General features: G+C 39.5%; 1 protein-coding gene across 2 annotated transcripts in view; it reads right to left on the bottom strand.

The window, feature by feature from the left end:
• CORO1C (coronin 1C) overlaps positions 1-20,483 on the bottom strand; it is an 84,981-nt gene that overhangs the window by 20,771 nt on the left and 43,727 nt on the right. For both annotated transcript variants that reach the window (XM_082667101.1, XM_082667100.1), the window contains exon 3: positions 11,531-11,653. In XM_082667101.1, the coding sequence (XP_082523227.1) occupies positions 11,531-11,653 (123 nt within the window). The remainder of the gene's footprint in view (positions 1-11,530; positions 11,654-20,483) is intronic.

Raw genomic sequence — 20,483 nt, 5'->3', positions numbered from 1 at the left:
GTTCTACTCTGTTTTTTTCTACGGAATTATTTGCTAAAGATATTCTTACCACCATGAATCCACTATAAGTATATATCAAAACTCACTGTGAAAAAACAGTAACTCATTATACTTCCTGGATCCTCTCAATTGGCTTGTTTTATTTAATTTAGTTTTTTAAGCATGTAAGGCAACTGAGGCTGAGAGCATTAAGTGGCCTGGGCTTATCTCAGCATCCTTTCTCTCCTGGAGCTGGACCTTCATATCCATCTACAGTTGCAGGTCCTGGGCTATTACTACCAGGAGGCTACGCTTGGGAAACTACAGAGAACTTTTCTGCTTTTTTTTTTTAAATTAATAATGTTGCTGTTTGAAATCATTTGATTTGTTGTACACTGGTCCTTCATCTTCAGGAGAACAAAAGGGAAAATGAGGTATTAAGAAACAGGTGGGGAGAGGGCATACAGCAAAAGCAAGAACTATAATTCTGCAGCCTGTGGAGGGAAAAACCACATTCACGAAAGACAGACAAAATGAAAAGCCAGAGGACTTCGTACCAGATGAAGGAACAAGATAAAACCCCAGAAAAACAACTAAATGAAGTGGAGATAGGCAACCTTCCAGAAAAAGAATTCAGAATAATGACAGCGAAGATGATCCAGGACCTCGGAAAAAGGATGCAGGCAAAGATCAAGAAGATGCAAGAAATGTTTAACAAAGATCTAGAAGAATTAAAGAAGAAACAAACAGAGATGAACAATCCAATAACTGAAATGAAAACTACACTAGAAGGAATCAACAGCAGAATAACTGAAACAGAAGAACAGACAAGTGACCTGGAAGACAGAATGGTGGAATTCACTGCCATGGAACAAAATAAAGAAAAAAGAATGAAAAGAAATGAAGACAGCCTAAGAGACCTCTGGGACAACATTAAACGCAACAACATTCGCATTATAGGGGTCTCAGAAGGAGGAGAGAGAAAGGACCAGAGAAAATATTTGAAGAGATTATAGTCGAAAACTTCCCTAACATGGGAAAGCAAATAACCACCCAAGTCCAGGAAGCACAGAGACCCAGGCAGGATAAACCCAAGGAGAAACACGCCGAGACACACAGTAATCAAACTGACAAAAATTAAAGACAAAAATTATTGAAAGCAACAAGGGAAAAACGACAAATAACACACAAGGGAACTCTCACAAGGTTAACAGGTGATTTCTCAGCAGAAACTCTACAAGCCAGAAGGGAGTGGCATGATATATTTAAAGTGATGAAAGGGAAGAACCTACAACCAAGATTACTCTACCTGGCAAGGATCTCATTCAGATTTGACAGAGAAATCAAAAGCTTTACAGACAAGCAAAAGCTAAGAGAATTCAGCACCACCAAACCAGCTCTACAACAAATGCTAAAGGAACTTCTCTAAGTGGGAAACACAAGAGAAGAAAAGGACCTACAAAAACAAACCCATAACAATTAAGAAAATGGTAATAGGAACATACATATCGATAATTACCTTAAACGGGAATGAATTAAATGCTCCAACCAAAAGACACAGGTTCGCTGAATGGATACAAATACAAGACCCATATATATGCTGTCTACAACAGACCTACTTCAGACCTAGGGACACATACAGACTGAAAGTGAGGGGATGGAAAAAGATATTCCATGCAAATGGAAATCAAAAGAAAGCTGGAGTAGCAATACTCAGATAAAATAGACTTTAAAATAAAGAATGTTACAAGAGACAAGAAAGGACACTACATAATGCTCAAGGGATCAATCCAAGAAGACGATATAACAATTATAAATATATACGCACCCAACATAGGAGCACCTCAAGACATAAGGCAACTGCTAACAGATATAAAAGAGGAAATCGACAGTAACACAATAATAGTGGGAGACTTTAACACTTCACTTACAACAATGGACAGATCATCCAGACAGAAAATTAATAAGGAAACACAAGCTTTAAATGACACAACAGACCAGATAGATTTAATTGATATTTATAGGACATTCCATCCAAAAACAGCAGATTACACTTTCTTCTCAAGTGCACACGAACATTCTCCAGGACAGATTAGATCACATCTTGGGTCACAAATCAAGCCTCAGTAAATTTAAGAAAATTGAAATCATATCAAGCATCTTTTCCAACCACAACACTATGAGATTAGAAATCAATTACAGGGAAAAAACCGAAAAAACACAAACATGTGGAGGCTAAACAATACGTTACTAAATAACCAAGAGATCACTGAAGAAATCAAAGAGGAAATCAAAAAATATCTAGAGACAAATGACAAGGAAAACACAATGATCCAAAACCTATGGGATGCAGCAAAAGCAGTTCTAAGAGGGAAGTTTACAGCAATACAATCCTACCTCAAGAAACAAGAAAAATCTCAAACAATCTAACCTTACACCTAAAGGAGCTACAGAAAGAAGAACAAACAAAACCCAAAGTTATCAGAAGGAAAGAAATCATAAAGATCAGAGCAGAAATAAATGAAATACAAACAAAGAAAACAATAGCAAAGATCAATAAAACTAAAAGCTGGTTCTTTGAGAAGATAAACAAAATTGATAAAACTTTAGCCAGACTCATCAAGAAAAAGAGGGAGAGGACTCCTATCAAAAAAATTAGAAATGAAAAAGGAGAAGTTACAACAGACATCGTGGAAATACAAAGCATCGTAAGAGACTACTACAAGCAACTCTATGCCAATAAAATGGACAACCTGGAAGAAATGGACAAATTCTTAGAAAGGTATAACCTTCCAAGACTGAACCAGGAAGAAATAGAAAATATGAACAGATCAATCACAAGGAATGAAATTGAAACTGTGATTAAAAATCTTCCAACAGGGCTTCCCTGGTGGCGCAGTGGTTGAGAGTCCGCCTGCCGATGCAGGGGACACAGGTTCGTGCCCCGGTCAGGGAAGATTCCACATGCCGCGGAGCAGCTGGGCCTGTGAGCCATAGCCGCTGAGGCTGCGCGTCCGGAGCCTGTGCTCAGCAACGGGAGAGGCCACAACAGTGAGAGGCCCGCATACCGCAAAAAAAAAAAAAAAAAATCTTCCAACAAACAGAAGTCCAGGACCAGATGGCTTCACAGGTGAATTCTATCAAATATTTAGAGAAGAGCTAACACCCATCCTTCTCAAGCTCTTCCAAAAAATTGCAGAGGAAGGTACACTCACAAACTCATTCTATGAGGCCACCATCACCTTGATACCAAAACCAGACAAAGATAGTACAAAAAACGAAAATTACAGACCAATATCACTGATGAATATAGATGCAAAACTCCTCAACAAAATACTATCAAACAGAATCCAACAACACATTAAAAGGATCATACACCATGATCAAGTGGGATTTATCCCAGGGATGCAAGGATTCTTCAATATATGCAAATCAACCAAAGTGATAAACCATCTTAACAAACTGAAGAAGAAAAACCATATGATCATCTCAAGAGATGCAGAAAAAGCTTTTGACAAAATTCAACACCGATTTATGATAAAAACTCTCCAGAGAAAAGGGAACCCTCTTGCACTGTTGGTGGGAATGTAAATTGATACAGCCACTATGGAGAACAGTATGGAGGTTCCTTAAAAAACTAAACATAGAATTACCATATGACCCAGCAATCCCACTACTGGGCATATACCCTGGGAAAACCGTAATTCAAAAAGTCATATACCACAATGTTCACTGCAGCTCTATTTACAATAGCCAGGACATGGAAGCAACCTAAGTGTCCATCAGCAGATGAATGGATAAAGAAGATGTGGCACGTATATACAATGGAATATTACTCAGCCATAAAAAGAAATGAAATTGAGTTACTTGTAGTGAAGTAGATGGACCTAGAGTCTGTCATACAGAGTGAAGTAAGTCAGAAAGAGAAAAACAAATACCATATGCTAACACATATATATGGAATCTTAAAAAAAAAAAAAAAAGGGTCCTGAAGAACCTAGGGGCAGGACAGGAATAAAGACGCAGACATAGAGAATGGACTTGAGGACACGGGGAGTGGGAAGGGTAAGCTGGGATGAAGTGAAAGAGTGGCATGGACATATATACACTACCAGATGTTAAACAGATAGCTAGTGGGAAGCAGCCGCATAGCACTGGGAGATCAGCTCAGTGCTCTGTTACCACCTAGAGGGGTGGGATAGGGAGAGTGGGAGGAAGACGCAAAAGAGGGAGGAGATATGGTGATATATGTATACGTATAGCTGATTCACTTTGTTATAAAGCAGAAACTAACACACCATTGTAAAGCAATTATACTCTAATAACAATGTTAAAAAAAATAAAAAATAATAATAATTTAAAAAACTCTCCAGAAAGTGGGCAGAGAGGGAACCTACCTCAACATAATAAAGGCCGTTTATGACAAACCCACAGCAAACATCATTCTCAATGGTGAAAAACCGAAAGCATTTCCTCTAAGATCACGAACAAGACAAGAAAGTCCACTCTCGCCACTATTATTCAACATAGTTTTGGAAGTCCTAGCCATGGCAATCAGAGAAGAAAAAGAAATAAAAGGAATCCAAATTGGAAAAGAAGAATTAAAACTGTCACTGTTTGCAAATGACATGATACTACACATAGAGAATCCTAAAGGTGCCACCAGAAAACTACTAGAGCTAATCAATGAATCTGGTAAAGTTGCAGGATACAGAATTAATGCACAGAAATCTCCTGCATTCCTATACACTAACAACGAAAGATCAGGAAGAGAAATGAAGGAAACAATCCATTCACCATTGCAACAAAAAGAATAAAAACCTAGGAATAAACCTACGTAAGGAGGTAAAAGACCTATACTCAGAAAACTATAAGACACTGATGAAAGAAATCAAAGATGACACAAACAGATGGACAGATATACCATGTTCTTGGATTGCAATAATCAATATTGTGAAAATGACTATACTACCCAAAGCAATCTACAGATTCAATGCAATCCCTATCAAATTACCAGTGGTATTTTTTACAGAACTAGAACAAAAAATCTTAAAATTTGTATGGAGACACAAAAGACCCTGAATAGCCAAAGCAGTCTTGAGGGGTAAAAAACAGAGCTGGAGGAATCAGTCTCCCTGACTTCAGACTATACTACAAAGCTACAGTCATCAAGACAATACGGTACCGGCACAAAAACAGAAACATAGACAATGGAACAGGATAGAAAGCCCAGAGATAAGCCCATGCACCTATGGTCAACTAATCTATGACAAAGGAGGCAAGGATATACGATGGAGAAAAGACAGTCTCTTCAATAAGTGGTGCTGGGAAAACTGGACAGTTACATGTAAAAGAATGAAATTAGAACACTCCCTAACACCATACACAAAAATAAACTCAAAATGGATTAGAGACCTAAATGTAAGACTGGACACTATAAAACTGTTAGAGGCAAACATAGGAAGAACACTCTTTAACATAAATCACAGAAAGATCTTTTTTGATCCACTTCCTATAGTAATGGAAATAAAAATAAATAAATGGGACCTAATGAAACTTAAAAGTTTTTGCAAAGCAAAGGAAACTACAAACAAGACAAAAAGACAACCCTCGGAATGGGAGAAAATATTTGCAAATGAATCAACGGACAAAGGATTAATCTCCAAAATATATAAACAGCTCATGCAGCTCAACACTAAAAAAAGAAACAACCCAATCAGAAAATGGGCAGAAGACCTAAATAGACATTTCTCCAAAGAAGACATACAGATAGCCAAGAAGCACATCAAAAGCTGGTCAACATCACAAATTATTAGAGAAATGCAAATCAAAACTACAATGAGGTATCACCTCACACCAGTTAGAATGGGCATCATCAGAAAATCTACAAACAACAAATGCTGGAGAGGGTGTGGAGAAAAGGGAACCCTCTTGCACTATTGGTGGGAATGTAAATAGATATAGCCACTATGGAGAACAGTATGGAGGTTCCTTAAAAAACTAAAAATAGAACTACCATATGACCCAGCAATCCCACTACTGGGCATATACCCAGAGAAAACCATAATTCAAAAAGACACATGCACCCCAATGTTCATTGCAGCACTATTTACAATAGCCAGGACATGGAAGCAACCTAAATGCCCATCGACAGATGAATGGATAAAGAAGATGTGGTACGTATATACAACAGAATATTACTCACCCATAAAAAGGAAGAAAATTGGGTCATTTGTAGAGACGTGGATGGACCTAGAGACTGTCATACAGAGTGAAGTAAGTCAGAAAGAGAAAAACAAATATCGTATATTAACGCATATATGTGGAACCTAGAAAAATGGTACAGATGAACTGGTTTACAGGGCAGAAATAGAGACACAGATGTAGAGAACAAATGTATGGACACCAAGTGGGGAAAGTGGCAGGGATGGGGGTGGTGGTGATATGAATTGGGAGATTGGGATTGACATATATACACTTATATGCATAAAATAGATAACTAATAAGAACCTGCTGTATAAAAAATAAATAAAATAAAATTCAAAAATAAAAAAAAAGAAGCAGGTGGGGTAGAAGATCAAATACTTCTTTAAAATTTTATTTCAACTGCTGAGTTGTTAAAGCATTTTGTAATTACCCCAATAATAATAACAAATGATTTGGGAAACATTAAGTGATTAAAATATCAGCACCACAGTTAAGGGAGTGAAAAAAAACTAGGAGGAAGATTTATCCCAAAGCATTATTTAATTTACAAAATGTTCACTCGGGCAATACCAATAAAGGGGCAACGTCAGAGGATTCTGGGACAATGGTGGTGTCAGTGGCAGCACAGTTTTGGGATCTTCCCAAGTCCCTCAAGAAAAACACAGAGCAGGCAGATAACAAAACAAAAACACAGGGACAATATATACACAAAACTAGGTGATAACCCAAATGCAAGTGTGTGGAGGAAAACCACCAACAGCCACACAACCCGTGTGTTGTCGGCCTCTGTGCGAAAAAAATCATGGGGCAGCAATGGGGTGCCCCACAGATCTGAGAAGAGCAGGCCAATATGAGACCACAACGGAAACGGGAAGGAGCTTTGCCTTCTCCAACAGCAGGTGAGAACAAGGACCTGAAACGAAAAAGGTATGAAGGGGCTGGAGAAATCTAAACCCCAATACCCTAGACACCAACCAGAGAGGACTCCCTTCTGAGACAGGCCCACACTGAGTGGAAATTCCAAGAAATGGAATCAAATCTGAGCAGGACAGAAATAAGATGGACAAAGGAATCAGAAAGACCAAAAAAAAGCAGGTCAGGAAATCTGACAGCAAGCCACCATGTTTCTGAACACTACCTGAAAAGGACAGAAGAGGGAGCTCTGTGAAGTTAGAACAGCTTTATGAAGGAAGCCAGCTTCTGAAAGCTCGGGAAAACTAAATTCACATAAAAATAAGAGAGGGAGAAGAAAAAAAAAAAATCAAGGCTCCAAAATTACTAGGAGAAAAAAAGAGAATACATCCCTGCAGACAGTACAAGAATGCGAGTAAGACCAGCTCCAAAGAAAGATAAAAACTATCACACACATTTCGAAAGACATTATTAAGAAAACAATACAAGACAGGAAACATAAATCAGAACTTGAAAAACTCAAAAGTAAGGTGGCGGAAATCAAGAAAAAAAATAGAAATAAAAGGAAAAATACTTTAGAAACGAAGACTAACAAAGAAGCTAAGAGCAAATAAACATAAATAATGTCCCCAAAGAAATAAAAGGTAAAAAGCAGAAAAATTTTAGCCTAAAAGAAATGAGTAAGAAAAAAGGTTTGGAGAGAAACTGACAAATATCGAAGATAGGTAAATAAGATAAAGCATTTGGATAACAGGAGTCCCTGAAGGGAAAAACCAAAGCAAAGGAACAGAACAAATACTGAAGACTCTAAGTCAATAAAACTTCCCTGCCGGGGGGGGGGCACCTGAAACCATATATTGAAAGAGCACATCACACACAGAAATACCAACTCAGAATAACCAACAATAGTCTAGTAAAATTACTACATTTTAAGAAAAAAAAATCTTATGAATATCTAGGCAAAAAGAACATATAGTCTATAAGGAAAAGAAAATCAGATTTTTTCTGATCATCTGATTTTTTACAGCAACACTTTATGCCAAAAGAAAATGAAATATTTAGATACTCAAGGAAATACTGCAAGCCAAGAATTTTATATCCAGAAAAATTCACCTTTAAGTATAAAGGTCACAACAAGCTATTGTCAATATAGAAGAACTTAGAGAATACAGTTCCCACGAGCCTTTCCTATTTGATTCCATCCCTTGGAACTGCTCCTCAGGGTGGGGCCTGTCCTGGAAGGGAGCCCTCTCTGGTTGGTTTCCAGAGTACTGGGGTCTAGAATCTACTAGAGAAGGAGCTTCAGATGATCCAAGTGCCTTTTTTTTTTTAAACTGCTTTCAGTAATCATAATGGTGGTGATACTCTTAGTATTTTTAGTGTGAGACTATTGTATGTATACTGTGAAAAAGCAAATGAGATAGATTAGGATATTCTAATTCATCCTGAACTCCTGAGAACCAGGATTCTTGGTGTGAAAGAAAGGAGCAGAGATGTATTATTAAAGAAGTTAGGTAAAAACTATACAGTCCTGAATTTGAACTGGAAAGATTAAGACGAAGTCACAAGGTATTATATCTTTAAATATATATGTATATTCTAGCCAAATTTACTGCAAAGTCTTAAAAACAATGATCGCTACGGTAACAATGAGCATCCCTAAGCACTCAGAGAGTGATCTAGAAACTCCATTTTCCATTAAAACAAACCAGAGCTTCTGAGAGAAGTGGCGGATTTGAGGTGTGGGGTCAGGGATGGGCCTGAGACACCTGGACATACAGAAGAGCAAGGAAGCAACAGAAACAAGTAGGGTCACTTCAGAAGGACTCAGGAACTGTGAAGAGGTTCCCATTAACACAGACTGAATCCCCTGAGCTTTGAGAAAAGAATTGTAACAGATTGAAACCCATTCAGTTCAAAATGAAATGAAAGGGGGAAAAAAACCTCCAAATGAAAAACTAATTGGTCACCTTCTGAGGAAGATAAAGAACCAATTCATTATTTTGAAAACTGGGTAAATAAAAGGAAAGAATCAAGCATTTATCCTGCTTTCCTATATGAACTATACTCCTGGGTAACTAAATAGTAGATAAGAGAGAGCATCACGTTAAAAATTTTACCAGCTGAAAACTGAAAACAAAATCACAGCATTTAATATCACCATTTTGAGACCCCCTAATGAGTTGCTGGATCTAGGTGCTGGGCATCAATCACAAATCAAAAAACAGCAAAAAACCAGGCATCTTGACACCTCGTGCCTCCTGAGGGGAGACCAGAGCACGAGCTCTAGGCTTGTCAAAGGGATGGAATCTGAATCTAATCATGCTCTAGCATCCAGCTGCCAACTTGCAGGGAATCTGAAAGACAGAGTAGCAGGTTGAACTGGACCACGAGGGTGCAATCAGCAAACTCTGGACTTCTGGAAGCAACAGGTCAAAGATCAGGCTTCTTCAACAAGAAAAGGATGGAGGAGGAACCTGTAGATTAGGAAAGACTTAAAAGGCATATCAAGTTTTTAGAACTTGGAAGACTAAGCTCTAGCGTCCAGAGACGCACACTTGAGTGATTAAAACCACAAAGAAAGGCAAGGAAGTGAGTTTTACTGGTTACTTGGAGAGGGAGGGGTGGATGGGGACTGGGATGGGGCACAGGGAAGAGACTGAGAAGCCTGGGAAAGTTCCATTTCTTGACCTGGGTGGCAGTCACAGGGTGTTCACTCAGTAATAAACCTCCTAACTCAGTTCACTTTTTTTTTTTAATGAATTTATTTATTTTTAGTTTATTTATTTTTGGCTGCATTGGGTCTTTGTTGCTGTGGGTGGGCTTTCTCTAGTTGTGGCGAGCGGGGGCTACTCTTTGTTGTGGTGCGCGGGCTTCTCATTGCAGTGGCTTCTCTTGTTGCGGAGCATGGGCTCTAGGCGCGTGGGCTCAGTAGTTGTGGTTCGCGGGCTCTAGAGCGCAGGCTTAGTAGTTGTGGTGCACGGGCTTAGCTGCTCCGCAGCATGTGGGATCTTCCTGGACCAGGGATCGAACCCGTGTCCCCTACATTGGCAGGTAGATTCCCAACCACTGTGCCACCAGGGAAGTCCCTCAATTCACTTTTTCACTTAATTGAACTCACTTAACTGCTCGTTTGGTCTGTTTTATAATACAAAGGTTTTTTTTTAAAGGGCAATGTGACCAATAATGCTGGAGATGGGGAGGGATGGATCAAACCCGCTTCTCCAAGAAAGGTTAAGACTCTCAGTTTAAGATTTGGGCATCAGGTCTAAATACTGTTCCTTCCCCTTAGCAAAATGTGTCTGCAGCCATTCAAATGATCAATTTAGCAAGGCATGTTAAACGGAACAACTCCTTTTAATAGCAGCATATTTCTTTAATACACTTTGGCTGCCAAAATCATGAGATCACAGGAGGAGTTATCCTTAGCCAAAAGTCCATGAGGAAAAATGGGTAAACGTTTAAATGGCACAGTTCAGGAATTAATTTCCTTTTATGTAAAATAACTGTAATTAACAAAGCCTTCCAAACAATGTTTCTAAGTCTGGTTCAGTGCACAGAAAACCAAGAGGGGGATAACCAGAGTGCAGGTCTTGCAGCTCTCCACCTGCCAGGTGTGAGGCTGCCTGAGGGACGACCTGCATCCACTCCAGGCATGACTTCAGGGCTCCCTGTCTGCGCTCTTGCCCAGTCTTTGCAGCAGATGTTGCGCTAGGATTAAAAATGGATCCAAACTCATAATTACATTTGAAGGCTAAGAAGAACATAATCAAGAACAAGAAGCCTCACATTCACAAGTACTCCAAAGCGTGGTTTCATACATAACCTACCTTTGGAATCTAAACCGGGGAACATACAGAACTTACTTTAACAACCTTTCAAATTGGTTATTTGTATATCTGCATAAAAACGACTTCGTTAACCAGGGTCCACTAGACATTAGCTTGGAAATAAGCACCTACAAAAACTCTTTATTATCTTTCAATATCTGTTTCACATTCCATCTATCTATATAACCTTTGGCATCGTATTTCACTGTAATATGCACTGTAATATATCATGGTAGCAATTTTATCTCTCCTTTTTTAGAGGGGAGGAAGGTCATGTGGTGTAACGGCATTCACAGAATTATTTGAAAGTCATTTTACTTTCCCTAAAACCTTCCCATCAAGCAGATGTGTCAACTGTTAACAAGTATGCGCACACACAGAAGCAAAAGAAGGAAAAAGACAAGAGAGTACAACTCCCTGATATAAACTTGTAAAACGGCTTATCTGCAGTTAAACTTCAGTGTCACTAAATTCTTGTATAGTCCAATGGACAATCAAAGCTCTATGATTTTCTGCATTTCAAGCCTACACACACACACACTCTTTGAAGGCAGTAGGTGAGTCTCGCTGGCCTGTGTGCCCGCCACACCGAGGGAACTTACCATAACCGTGCAGTCCTCTGAGCCGCTGGCAATGACCTGATCGTTATGTGGGCACCAGTCTATGTCCAGCACTGGTCCTGTGTGACCACACACTGTGGGGTAGGATTTGTCAATTCGACCAGTCTGAAAGGAGAGAGAAACAGACCTATTATGTAACATCAATGCCACAGAGTTCTTATGTTTTGTCAGACCCACTTCTCCTTTATTACTTCTACCCCAAACTCTCAAGAATCTACAAATTATGACGTTCATATCAGCCAACGTCAACTGTTAAGAAATGTCAACTTGCATTTCTAAAAAACAGTTACTACCAAGGATACTCCATCAAATCAAGGATCTACATTTCCAGAACCACAGAGATTTTATTTAATCAATGGCATTAATAGACACAGCAAAAGAGAATACAAGAGTCTTTTCATCACAATACAATTCTAACAATAGCCTACTGTAAATTATAGGTGTGTTTTTACTGTTTAAAAAAAAAACCAAACCTGGTATTATTCAAAATGTAAAATATAACCTTTAATATGATAAGCTAGTGCCCTTGAATATACGAATTAACCGTTCTGCAAGTGGATGGCACTTCCAGTGAGCAAGCGAAGTGAAGGTAATGAAAAGAAAAGCTTTAACCACTGCTCAGCGGCCGAAGGACATAGTACGTTTCAACGTCCCGGTCTCTTCCGTCAACAGAAACGCCAGCTGGGCCTTCTAATTAACCAGCTTAGCTCTCAGCCATTACCCAGATCCACATCTCATTAAGAACACAACTTCTAATGTTGGTCATAGCAACCATCACAACGTGCTCATGTTACACACTTGAACCTAACCAGCCAATCTGGCTTGTCGGACCAATTTTGTCTGGTGTTAACCAAGACAAACGCTATTACAACAACAGCTGTGCAAAGGCTGCTTCTTTTCAAAAAGGTTAATGCCAGTCCTTGCTGACGTTCTTCTACATATGCTAAACGCAGGTGAACAGAAAGGAATCACCACAATGCAAAAGTGAGCCTATTCTTTGGTTGATGCTACTCTCCTGTTATGGCCAGCTGTCACAACACGGGGGCAGGCTTCTTGGAAAATTTTCAAGATCAGTAAATTTGGATTCCTCCACTTTGACTTGACTGTGGAAATCTCCAGAGAAGCAGTGTGCTAAAGCACAAAGACCACAGGCTCCAGAGTCAGACAGATATGGATTGAAGTCCAGGCTCTCTTGGTTGAACAGTGTGTGATCTCAGACAGGTAATCTCTCTAAGCTTCAGCTTGTCATCTGTAAAATGAGTAACAGTAATGCTTACCTCCCAGGATTACCGGGAGGAGTAAATGAGAAATGAGGTAAATCATAACCTAGCATTACAACCATCTGTATAAGGTGTGTAAAAAATTAGAGTACCCAGAGCACAGTAACTAAATTAATTAGAGTACCCAGAGCACAGTAACTACTCAATAAAAAGCTGGCGCTTACTATTAGTTCTTCCTGTATAATGTTAACTTACTCAATCATTAAAGAATTACAAGCGTGTGTTATCCGTGAACTCTGGGCCAGACACTGAGCTGAGCTGACACAGCGGTGAGCAGGGCGCCCTCCACGTCCTGGCCGAGCGTGGAGTCCATCTAAAGCTCCAGTTACAGCGCAGCACAAGACGTGCAGCACCAGGACAGGCCCAAGGCGGCAGGAACACAGAAGAAGGACATTCAAGCAGCTGTGCGGGGGCTCCAGCCTTTGGGAAGGTTTTCTGCGCAGAAAGGTGAGTTCTGAGTTGAGGTGTGAAGGTGCACCAGCCTACGGACCTGAGGCCTGGGTTTTTTCACACGCTCCCCCTTTCTCTTGCAAAACTAATTCAACCCAGAGTTTCGGTCTCCTGAATTGCATCACCAAAAACAGGAATTCATAAACGAAAACGCCAAGGAAGAAACACAATATTACAGAGAACCTGGGTCTTGTATGAGAAGCCACGTGGGTCACTGACAGGCCGAGAAGCAGTGAGGGTCAGGGACCAGGCTGCCAGGGCTGGGGTGTGGCGCTGCCATTTTCTCCCGAGGCTCTGGCCAAATGACCTCAGTTTCTCACCTGTAAAATGAGAACGCTAGAATTCTTTCTTCAAGAGCTGATGTGAGAATTAACTGAGACAATCAAGGTGAAGCACTTGGTATCGCCCCAGCACCTCTAGTGCTCAAAAAACGTTACCCAAAATTTAACAACTGCCGGAATCCATTCTACCAACACCCCTGACCGTACCCTTCCTTAAAGAAGGAGCTGCTACTAAGCACCCAAGCCAGGTAGTTTCACCTAATTCCCCCTGTGAGTGCTCCTCCCCTGGAGTTCCTACCCCACGTCATGGTCTACTACTCAAGGTGCTGGCGGTGACCTCACAGGTGTTTTATTTTCTAATATTATTACTGTTTTATTATGTATTATTATTATTTAAGCTATAGATATAGTTACTCTCTTGAATGTGTGATATTTAGTAATTTAAAACATTCTGAGACACAAAGGCCAGGTTGAGGTCTGACACACATTGCAACAGACATTCCAGAAGGAGAGAATGCAAGAGAAACAAAAAACTGAAGAGATGAGGGCTGAGGATTTTCCAAGTTTAACTGAGGGCATAAGTCTTCAGATTGAAGAAGCACAGGTCCCAAGTAGAATATCCTAGTGCAATTCAGAACACCTAAAACAAAGATAAAATCTCAAACCAAAGCAGCCATAGAGAAAAGACAGATTACCTACAGAGAGAATAACTAGACTAGCTGTGAGCAGACTTCTCAAAAGCAAGTACAGAAACAAAGACATCAGAAACTATCTCAGAAATGGGAAGAAAAACAACCATCTGTGCATTCTATGCCCAGATAAACTATCGTTCAAAAGTGATGACCAAACAAACAAACAACAACCCCAACATTTTTAAACAAAAATATACTGAAAATTTACCATTTAAAGACTCTTATTCAAAGAATTAAGTTCTTGGACTTATCTCAAAGAATTTCAAAATTAATTTCAAAGAACTAAGTTCAAGGACTTATTTCAGGAAAAGAAAGTGAACCAGAAGAAAGAACTGGGATACCAAAACAAGAAGTGAGCAAACAAATTGGTAAATGTGGTCAATGTAAATAGGCATTGACTGTATAGAACAGTAGTAATTATGACTAACTGGAGTACAGGTAAGACAAGGCAGAACTAAAACACTAAACAACAATAACATGTAAGATAGAAAGATATGATCAGAATTCAAAGGTTTCAGGGCCCTTCCCTAGAAAAAGGCAGAAAATTTGACTAGTTTTAGACTTTAAGTCATGTAAGTATGTTAAAATTAAGGGTAAACACTAAAAGAGAATATATAACTTCCAAAAAGTGTATGGAGTGGTAGGAAGGTTAGTGGAATTTTAAAAACTCATTCAATATAAGAGAAAGAGGAAATAAAAAGAAAAAAGGGCAAGAAAAAGCATGAAAGCTAGAAAGCACAAAATAAGATGGTGGAAATAAAACCAACCATAAATCACAAACTGCGGTAAATATGAATGACTTAAACTCACCTGCTAAAAGACGAGGTGCTTCAGATCAGATTAAAACCAGCTATAAGACACATTTACAAAATAATAATACAAAAAGGCAACTAAAGGAGGGGAAGGGATATAAAAATATGTACCAGGTGGTTATACCAGAACAAATAGATTTTAAGGTGAAATGCATTATTTAAGATTACATTTTAACATTTAAAGAAACAAATCAGAGAAAAGCTATAGTCACTATGGACTTTAACTCATCTAACTACATAAGCTTCAAAATAATTAAAGCAGAAATTGACAGAAGTACAAGGAGAAAATGACAAAACCATAATCTTAAGAGATTGTAATAAAGACTTAAGAGATCAAACAGACAAAAATCAGTATGAATATAAACGGCTTTAACAAAAGTAACAAGCTTGATCTAACGGATATATACAACTTGTAGCCAACATTTTATTTTATTTTTTATTTTTATTTATTTATTTTTTTTGCAGTACGCGGGCCTCTCACTGCTGTGGCCTCTCCCGTTGTGGAGCACAGGCTTCGGACGCGCAGGCTCAGCGGCCATGGCTCACAGGCCCAGCCGCTCCGCAGCACATGGGACTTTCCCGGACCGGGGCACGAACCTGCATCCCCTGCATCGGCAGGCGGACTCTCAACCACTGCGCCACCAGGGAAGCCCATAGCCAACATTTTAAAACACACATTTCTTTTTGTTTCCAAGCACACTAATAAACATTTTTTTTTAAATCACCAAATAGAATACCACAAAGCAAATCTCAAAAACTACCAAGGAATCGATATTGTACAGAACATGTTCTGAGTACAACGCAATACAATTAAAAATTAACAGAAAAGTACAAGCCAAAAATCTCCAAAGCATCTGAAAAGTTTGTTTTTTTTTAAAAGTGTTTGCCAACCTATCCAAGTCCTCGACATCACTCCTACCCTTCCTACCGTACCAGGAACATAAACGGTATCAGCCTTCTTCTTCTTTTCTTTTTTTAAAAAATGAATTTATTTATTTATTTTTGGCTGCGTTGGGTCTTCGTTGCTGAGCGCGGGCTTTCTCTAGTTGTGGTGAGCAGGGGCTTCTTCGTTGCAGTGGCTTTTCTTGTTGCAGAGCACGGGCTCTAGGTGCACAGGCTTCAGTAGTTGTGGCTCGCGGGCTCAGTAGTTGTGGCTCGCGGGCTCTACAGCACAGGCTCAGTAGTTGTGGCTCACCGGCTTAGTTGCTCCACGGCATGTGGGATCTTCCCGGACCAGGGCTCGAACCCGTGTCCCCTGCATTGGCAGGCGGATTCTTAACCACTGCACCACCAGGGAAGTCCCCCCAAAATTTCTAATTTACTAAATAATTCACATAGAAAGTCATAATAGCCAACAGAAAAAGGTTAAAATTGGTCAGTAAGTACATGCCATATCAAAACTTGTGGGATATAGCTAAAACAAAACTTAAAATTCCAGATGAAATAAGTAAGCTCCTAGAAAATGTGTGATGTATCAAAACTCCTTCAATAAACAGAAAACCTAAAGAGACCCAGAATCATAAAAGGACCAGTACTGTGGGCTTCCCACAGTGCAGTGGTTAAGAATCCGCCTGCCAACGCAGGGGACACGGTTCAAGCCCTGGTCCAGCAAGATCCCACATGCCGCGGAGCAACTAAGCCCATGTGCCACAACTACTGAGCCTGCGCTCTAGAGCCCGCAAGCCACAACTACTGAATCCCACACACTGCAACTACTGAAGCCCGCGCACCTAGAGCCCATGCTCTGCAACAAGAGAAGCTACTGCAATGAGAAGGCTGCGCACCGCAACAAAGAGTAGCCCCCGCTCGCCACAAGTAGAGAAAGCCCGCATGCAGCAATGAAGACCCAATGCAGCCAAAAATAATAATAATAAAAAAGAACCAGTACTGTAACTCCATACATCACTGCCCACCCAAAATCAATCAGTAAATACCAAAAATAATAGGCCCAGATGGTTTTACAGATGAGTTTTCCCAAACATTCAAGGAAGAAATCATCTCAAACCAGTGTTCCCAGAGAATAAAAAATAAAAGCGCACTGCTGAACTCACTACATAAGGAATGTACCACCTTGATATGAAGGACAGTGTAAGGAAGAGAAACTTAGGCTTATGTGACTTATAAATATTGATGCAAACTCCCCTCAAAAAAGGAGGGGGGAAAAAAGTAATGCAAATTCAGCAGTGTGGGTTGTTCTAAAAAAACACAAGTAAAGTGAAAAGACAAGTTGCAGATTGGGAGAAGATTTTGTATCTACGTGTGTGTGTGTATATACATACATATATACATGTATGTATACATAAAATATATACCTGACAAAATCAATAAACAACTTAATAGAATAAGGGGCAAATGATATGAACAGGGATCCACAGGGAAGGAAGCCTGAAAAGCCAACAGATGTATGGAAAGTACTCCATCTCACTGGTAATCAGGGAACTGCAAATTAAAACAATAAGGTAATATTTGACACCTATTAAAATTGGCAAGAATTTAGAAGTCTAAATACAAGTGCTGGCAAACATGTTTGGGAAGAGGAACTCATAAAAACTACGCACAGGAGAGTATCCTGCTACGATTCCTTTTGAGAGCAATTTGGAAACAACTGGAGCTGAAGTTGCCCGCCCCTCAGCAATACCACTTCTTGATGGTCTGTGCGAGAGAAACGCTCCCATATTTTGCACAAGGGTATTCATGGAAGCACTGTTGGAAACAGTGAAAAAAGCAGAAGCAATGTAACTGTCCTTTGGTATGAGAATAAATATCACTTATATAAAAGTTTAAAACATACCAAATAATAGTCTATGTTATAGGTACATTCACATGTAATAAAGTACAAACATATGATACATACCAACTTTGAGGAGACAATTACCTCTGGGGAAGGAGAAAAAATGGAAAGCAGAATGGTAGTTTAGCTACATCTGTTATGCTTTACTGTTTTCAAAAAAGGGAGATATGAAACAAACATGGCAAAATATTAACATCTGTTTAACCTTGTAGGTGAGTACATGAGTGTCCTATTATTTTGTTTCCTATTTTTAAAAAATAACTAAAATATAATAAAGTTGAGAAACACACCAATATATTGTTATTAATTTACATTAAAAAAAAAATCTATGGGACTTCCCTGGTGGCCCAGTGGTAAAGAATCCGCCTTGCAATGCAGGGGACGTGGATTCGATCCCTGGTCAGGGAACTAAGATCCCACATGCTGTGGGGCAACTAAGCCCGCATGCCACAACTACTGAGCTCACGCACCTCAACTAGAGCCCGTGAGCCGGAAACTACAGAGCCCACGTGCTCTGGAACCCACGTGCCGCAACTACAGAGCCCATGCACCCTGGAGCCTGTGCGCCACAACTAGAGAAGAGAAAACCCACAAGCCACAACTAGAGAGAAGCCCACGCACCACAGTGAAGATCCTGCATGCCTCAACAAAGATCCCACGTGCTGCAACTAAGACCCAACGCAGCCATAAATTAATTAGTTAATTAATTATTTTAAAAATCTAAAAAAAAAACCCTTTAATCCCAAGGAAAAGAGTTTTTCTACCTGAAATGTTTTATTGTATCCCAGGGTCTTTGCATTCGGAGGCTCACCCCAGCACACCCCATCTGGCATCCTTGATGGCAGAGTATAGTCAGTGAACTCTAAACATCCAAGGACACCAAATAATTTTTTTCAATCTGGGCTAGGAAGAGCTTTTGCTCAGATATACAGCAATTTTGAGGGGAATCTGGTAGTACATTAATACTAGTTGCTCTTAATTATACTCAGAAGCTTACTAAATGACTTTTCTTTTTAAGGTTAAAATTATACAACCCTGGCCAAAAGTAAATAGCTACTCACCAGTATTCTTCAATCAAGTAAGATATCTGAGAATAGTAAGAAGCGTTTCTGCCATTCTCAACTCAGCCCCGACAAGTCTATAGCATAAAAGTAATAAAGAGCCCAACAGTTTCACGGGAACTTGAATGTAATTCAAAAGACAACTGCCACTTATTTCCCCCCTTTCTATCAAAAACAAATAATTAGTAATAAAAATCGCTAGCACTTTCAGAGTGCTTAGGTTACATGCTAAGAACTGTAGGACAATCTTTTATGTGCATTATCACAACTACCTTCATGAAACAGCAACCCTATTATTCCCACTTTCTAAGTAAAGAAATAGGAACAGAGAAAACCAAGAAGCAGACGTCTAAAATACCACTGACAATCCTACTAGGTTTCTACAGAGAAAGAAAATTTCCACTATGCCATGGGGTTGTGAAAAAGGCACAAGAGTAATGTTGAAATTAGTGGCAGCTGGTCATCAGAAACACAAGTTAATAAAAAATGATACCCTGCAAACAGCTGCTTCCTCTGGTTATAACATCATCATAAATCCTTACAACAAATAAAACAGGGAAAGTAGCATCATCCTGCAGCACAACAGAAAGGGAATCGACTAAATGTCTGACAGTGATAGAGGAACAAAAAGAAGTATGAGAAAAAAATGCCGTTTTAAATGTGCAATGATGGGTTTACACACAGGGTGTGCTCCACACACAGTCAAGTTATCAGCTGCTGTGATTCCAAGGGCTTGCACCTCCAAATAGCTTCTTACCCATAACAAAATCAAACCTAAAGCACAACAACATATTTCACCCATAAGTATGTATCTTTAAAAGGGCGGAGCTGGGCAATTATAAACTGCTGAGAGCTCAAGTCCACGGAAACTGAAGGAAACCATACAGTAACGGCCTTATATGGTAAAGATGAGGGCACATCACTTCTGAAAGTCATTTTGCCCTGGGATCTAATGAGAATGCATTTCTCATTCATAATCATGACACATCCTCATTTATCATCCCGTGAATAAACCAAGGAATCCATGTCTAATTCTAGATTGTGAAGGACCATTCAGAAAGACATCATTGCAAGTCATGGTGACAACACGGCTTACCTGCACGTCTAAGCAGCAAGTTTAAATGAATGCTGAGGCTGGGAGAAAGACTGACAAAAACTTAATAACACCTTTTAAAGTATCTTTTTTGGCTGAACAGTGATTTAATAACTACTCATCAATTTCCCAAGGGTTACATATAGAATAATTTCATTTACTAACAAATCAGTCCACTGTTTCATTAAGGATGCATCACCTCAGTTACATCATCTAGAACATTACTACTTTGCTAGCATGGAATTGAGACTTTAGCTGAGACTAGCCAGTTGGAGATTCAGATTTCTTGCTTTAAATAATTATTCAAATGTATTGATTACTTACTAGTTATCCCGATCACATGCCATAGAGCTTTTATTGTACCTCTCTAGCTAAAACTCCAAGTGATGAGAATTACCAGCAAGTCAACTCAAGTGGCGAAAATGACCAACACCAAGGTTCCCAAAGGCTCTGGCCCAGACCCCAGTTCATACAC

Source organism: Grampus griseus (assembly GCF_964374135.1).
Source record: "Grampus griseus genome assembly, chromosome: 12".
In the NCBI taxonomy this organism is placed as follows: Eukaryota; Metazoa; Chordata; class Mammalia; order Artiodactyla; family Delphinidae; genus Grampus; species Grampus griseus.
Note: the sequence above shows the minus strand (reverse complement) of the source record. Positions and strands in the feature narration are given on the sequence as shown.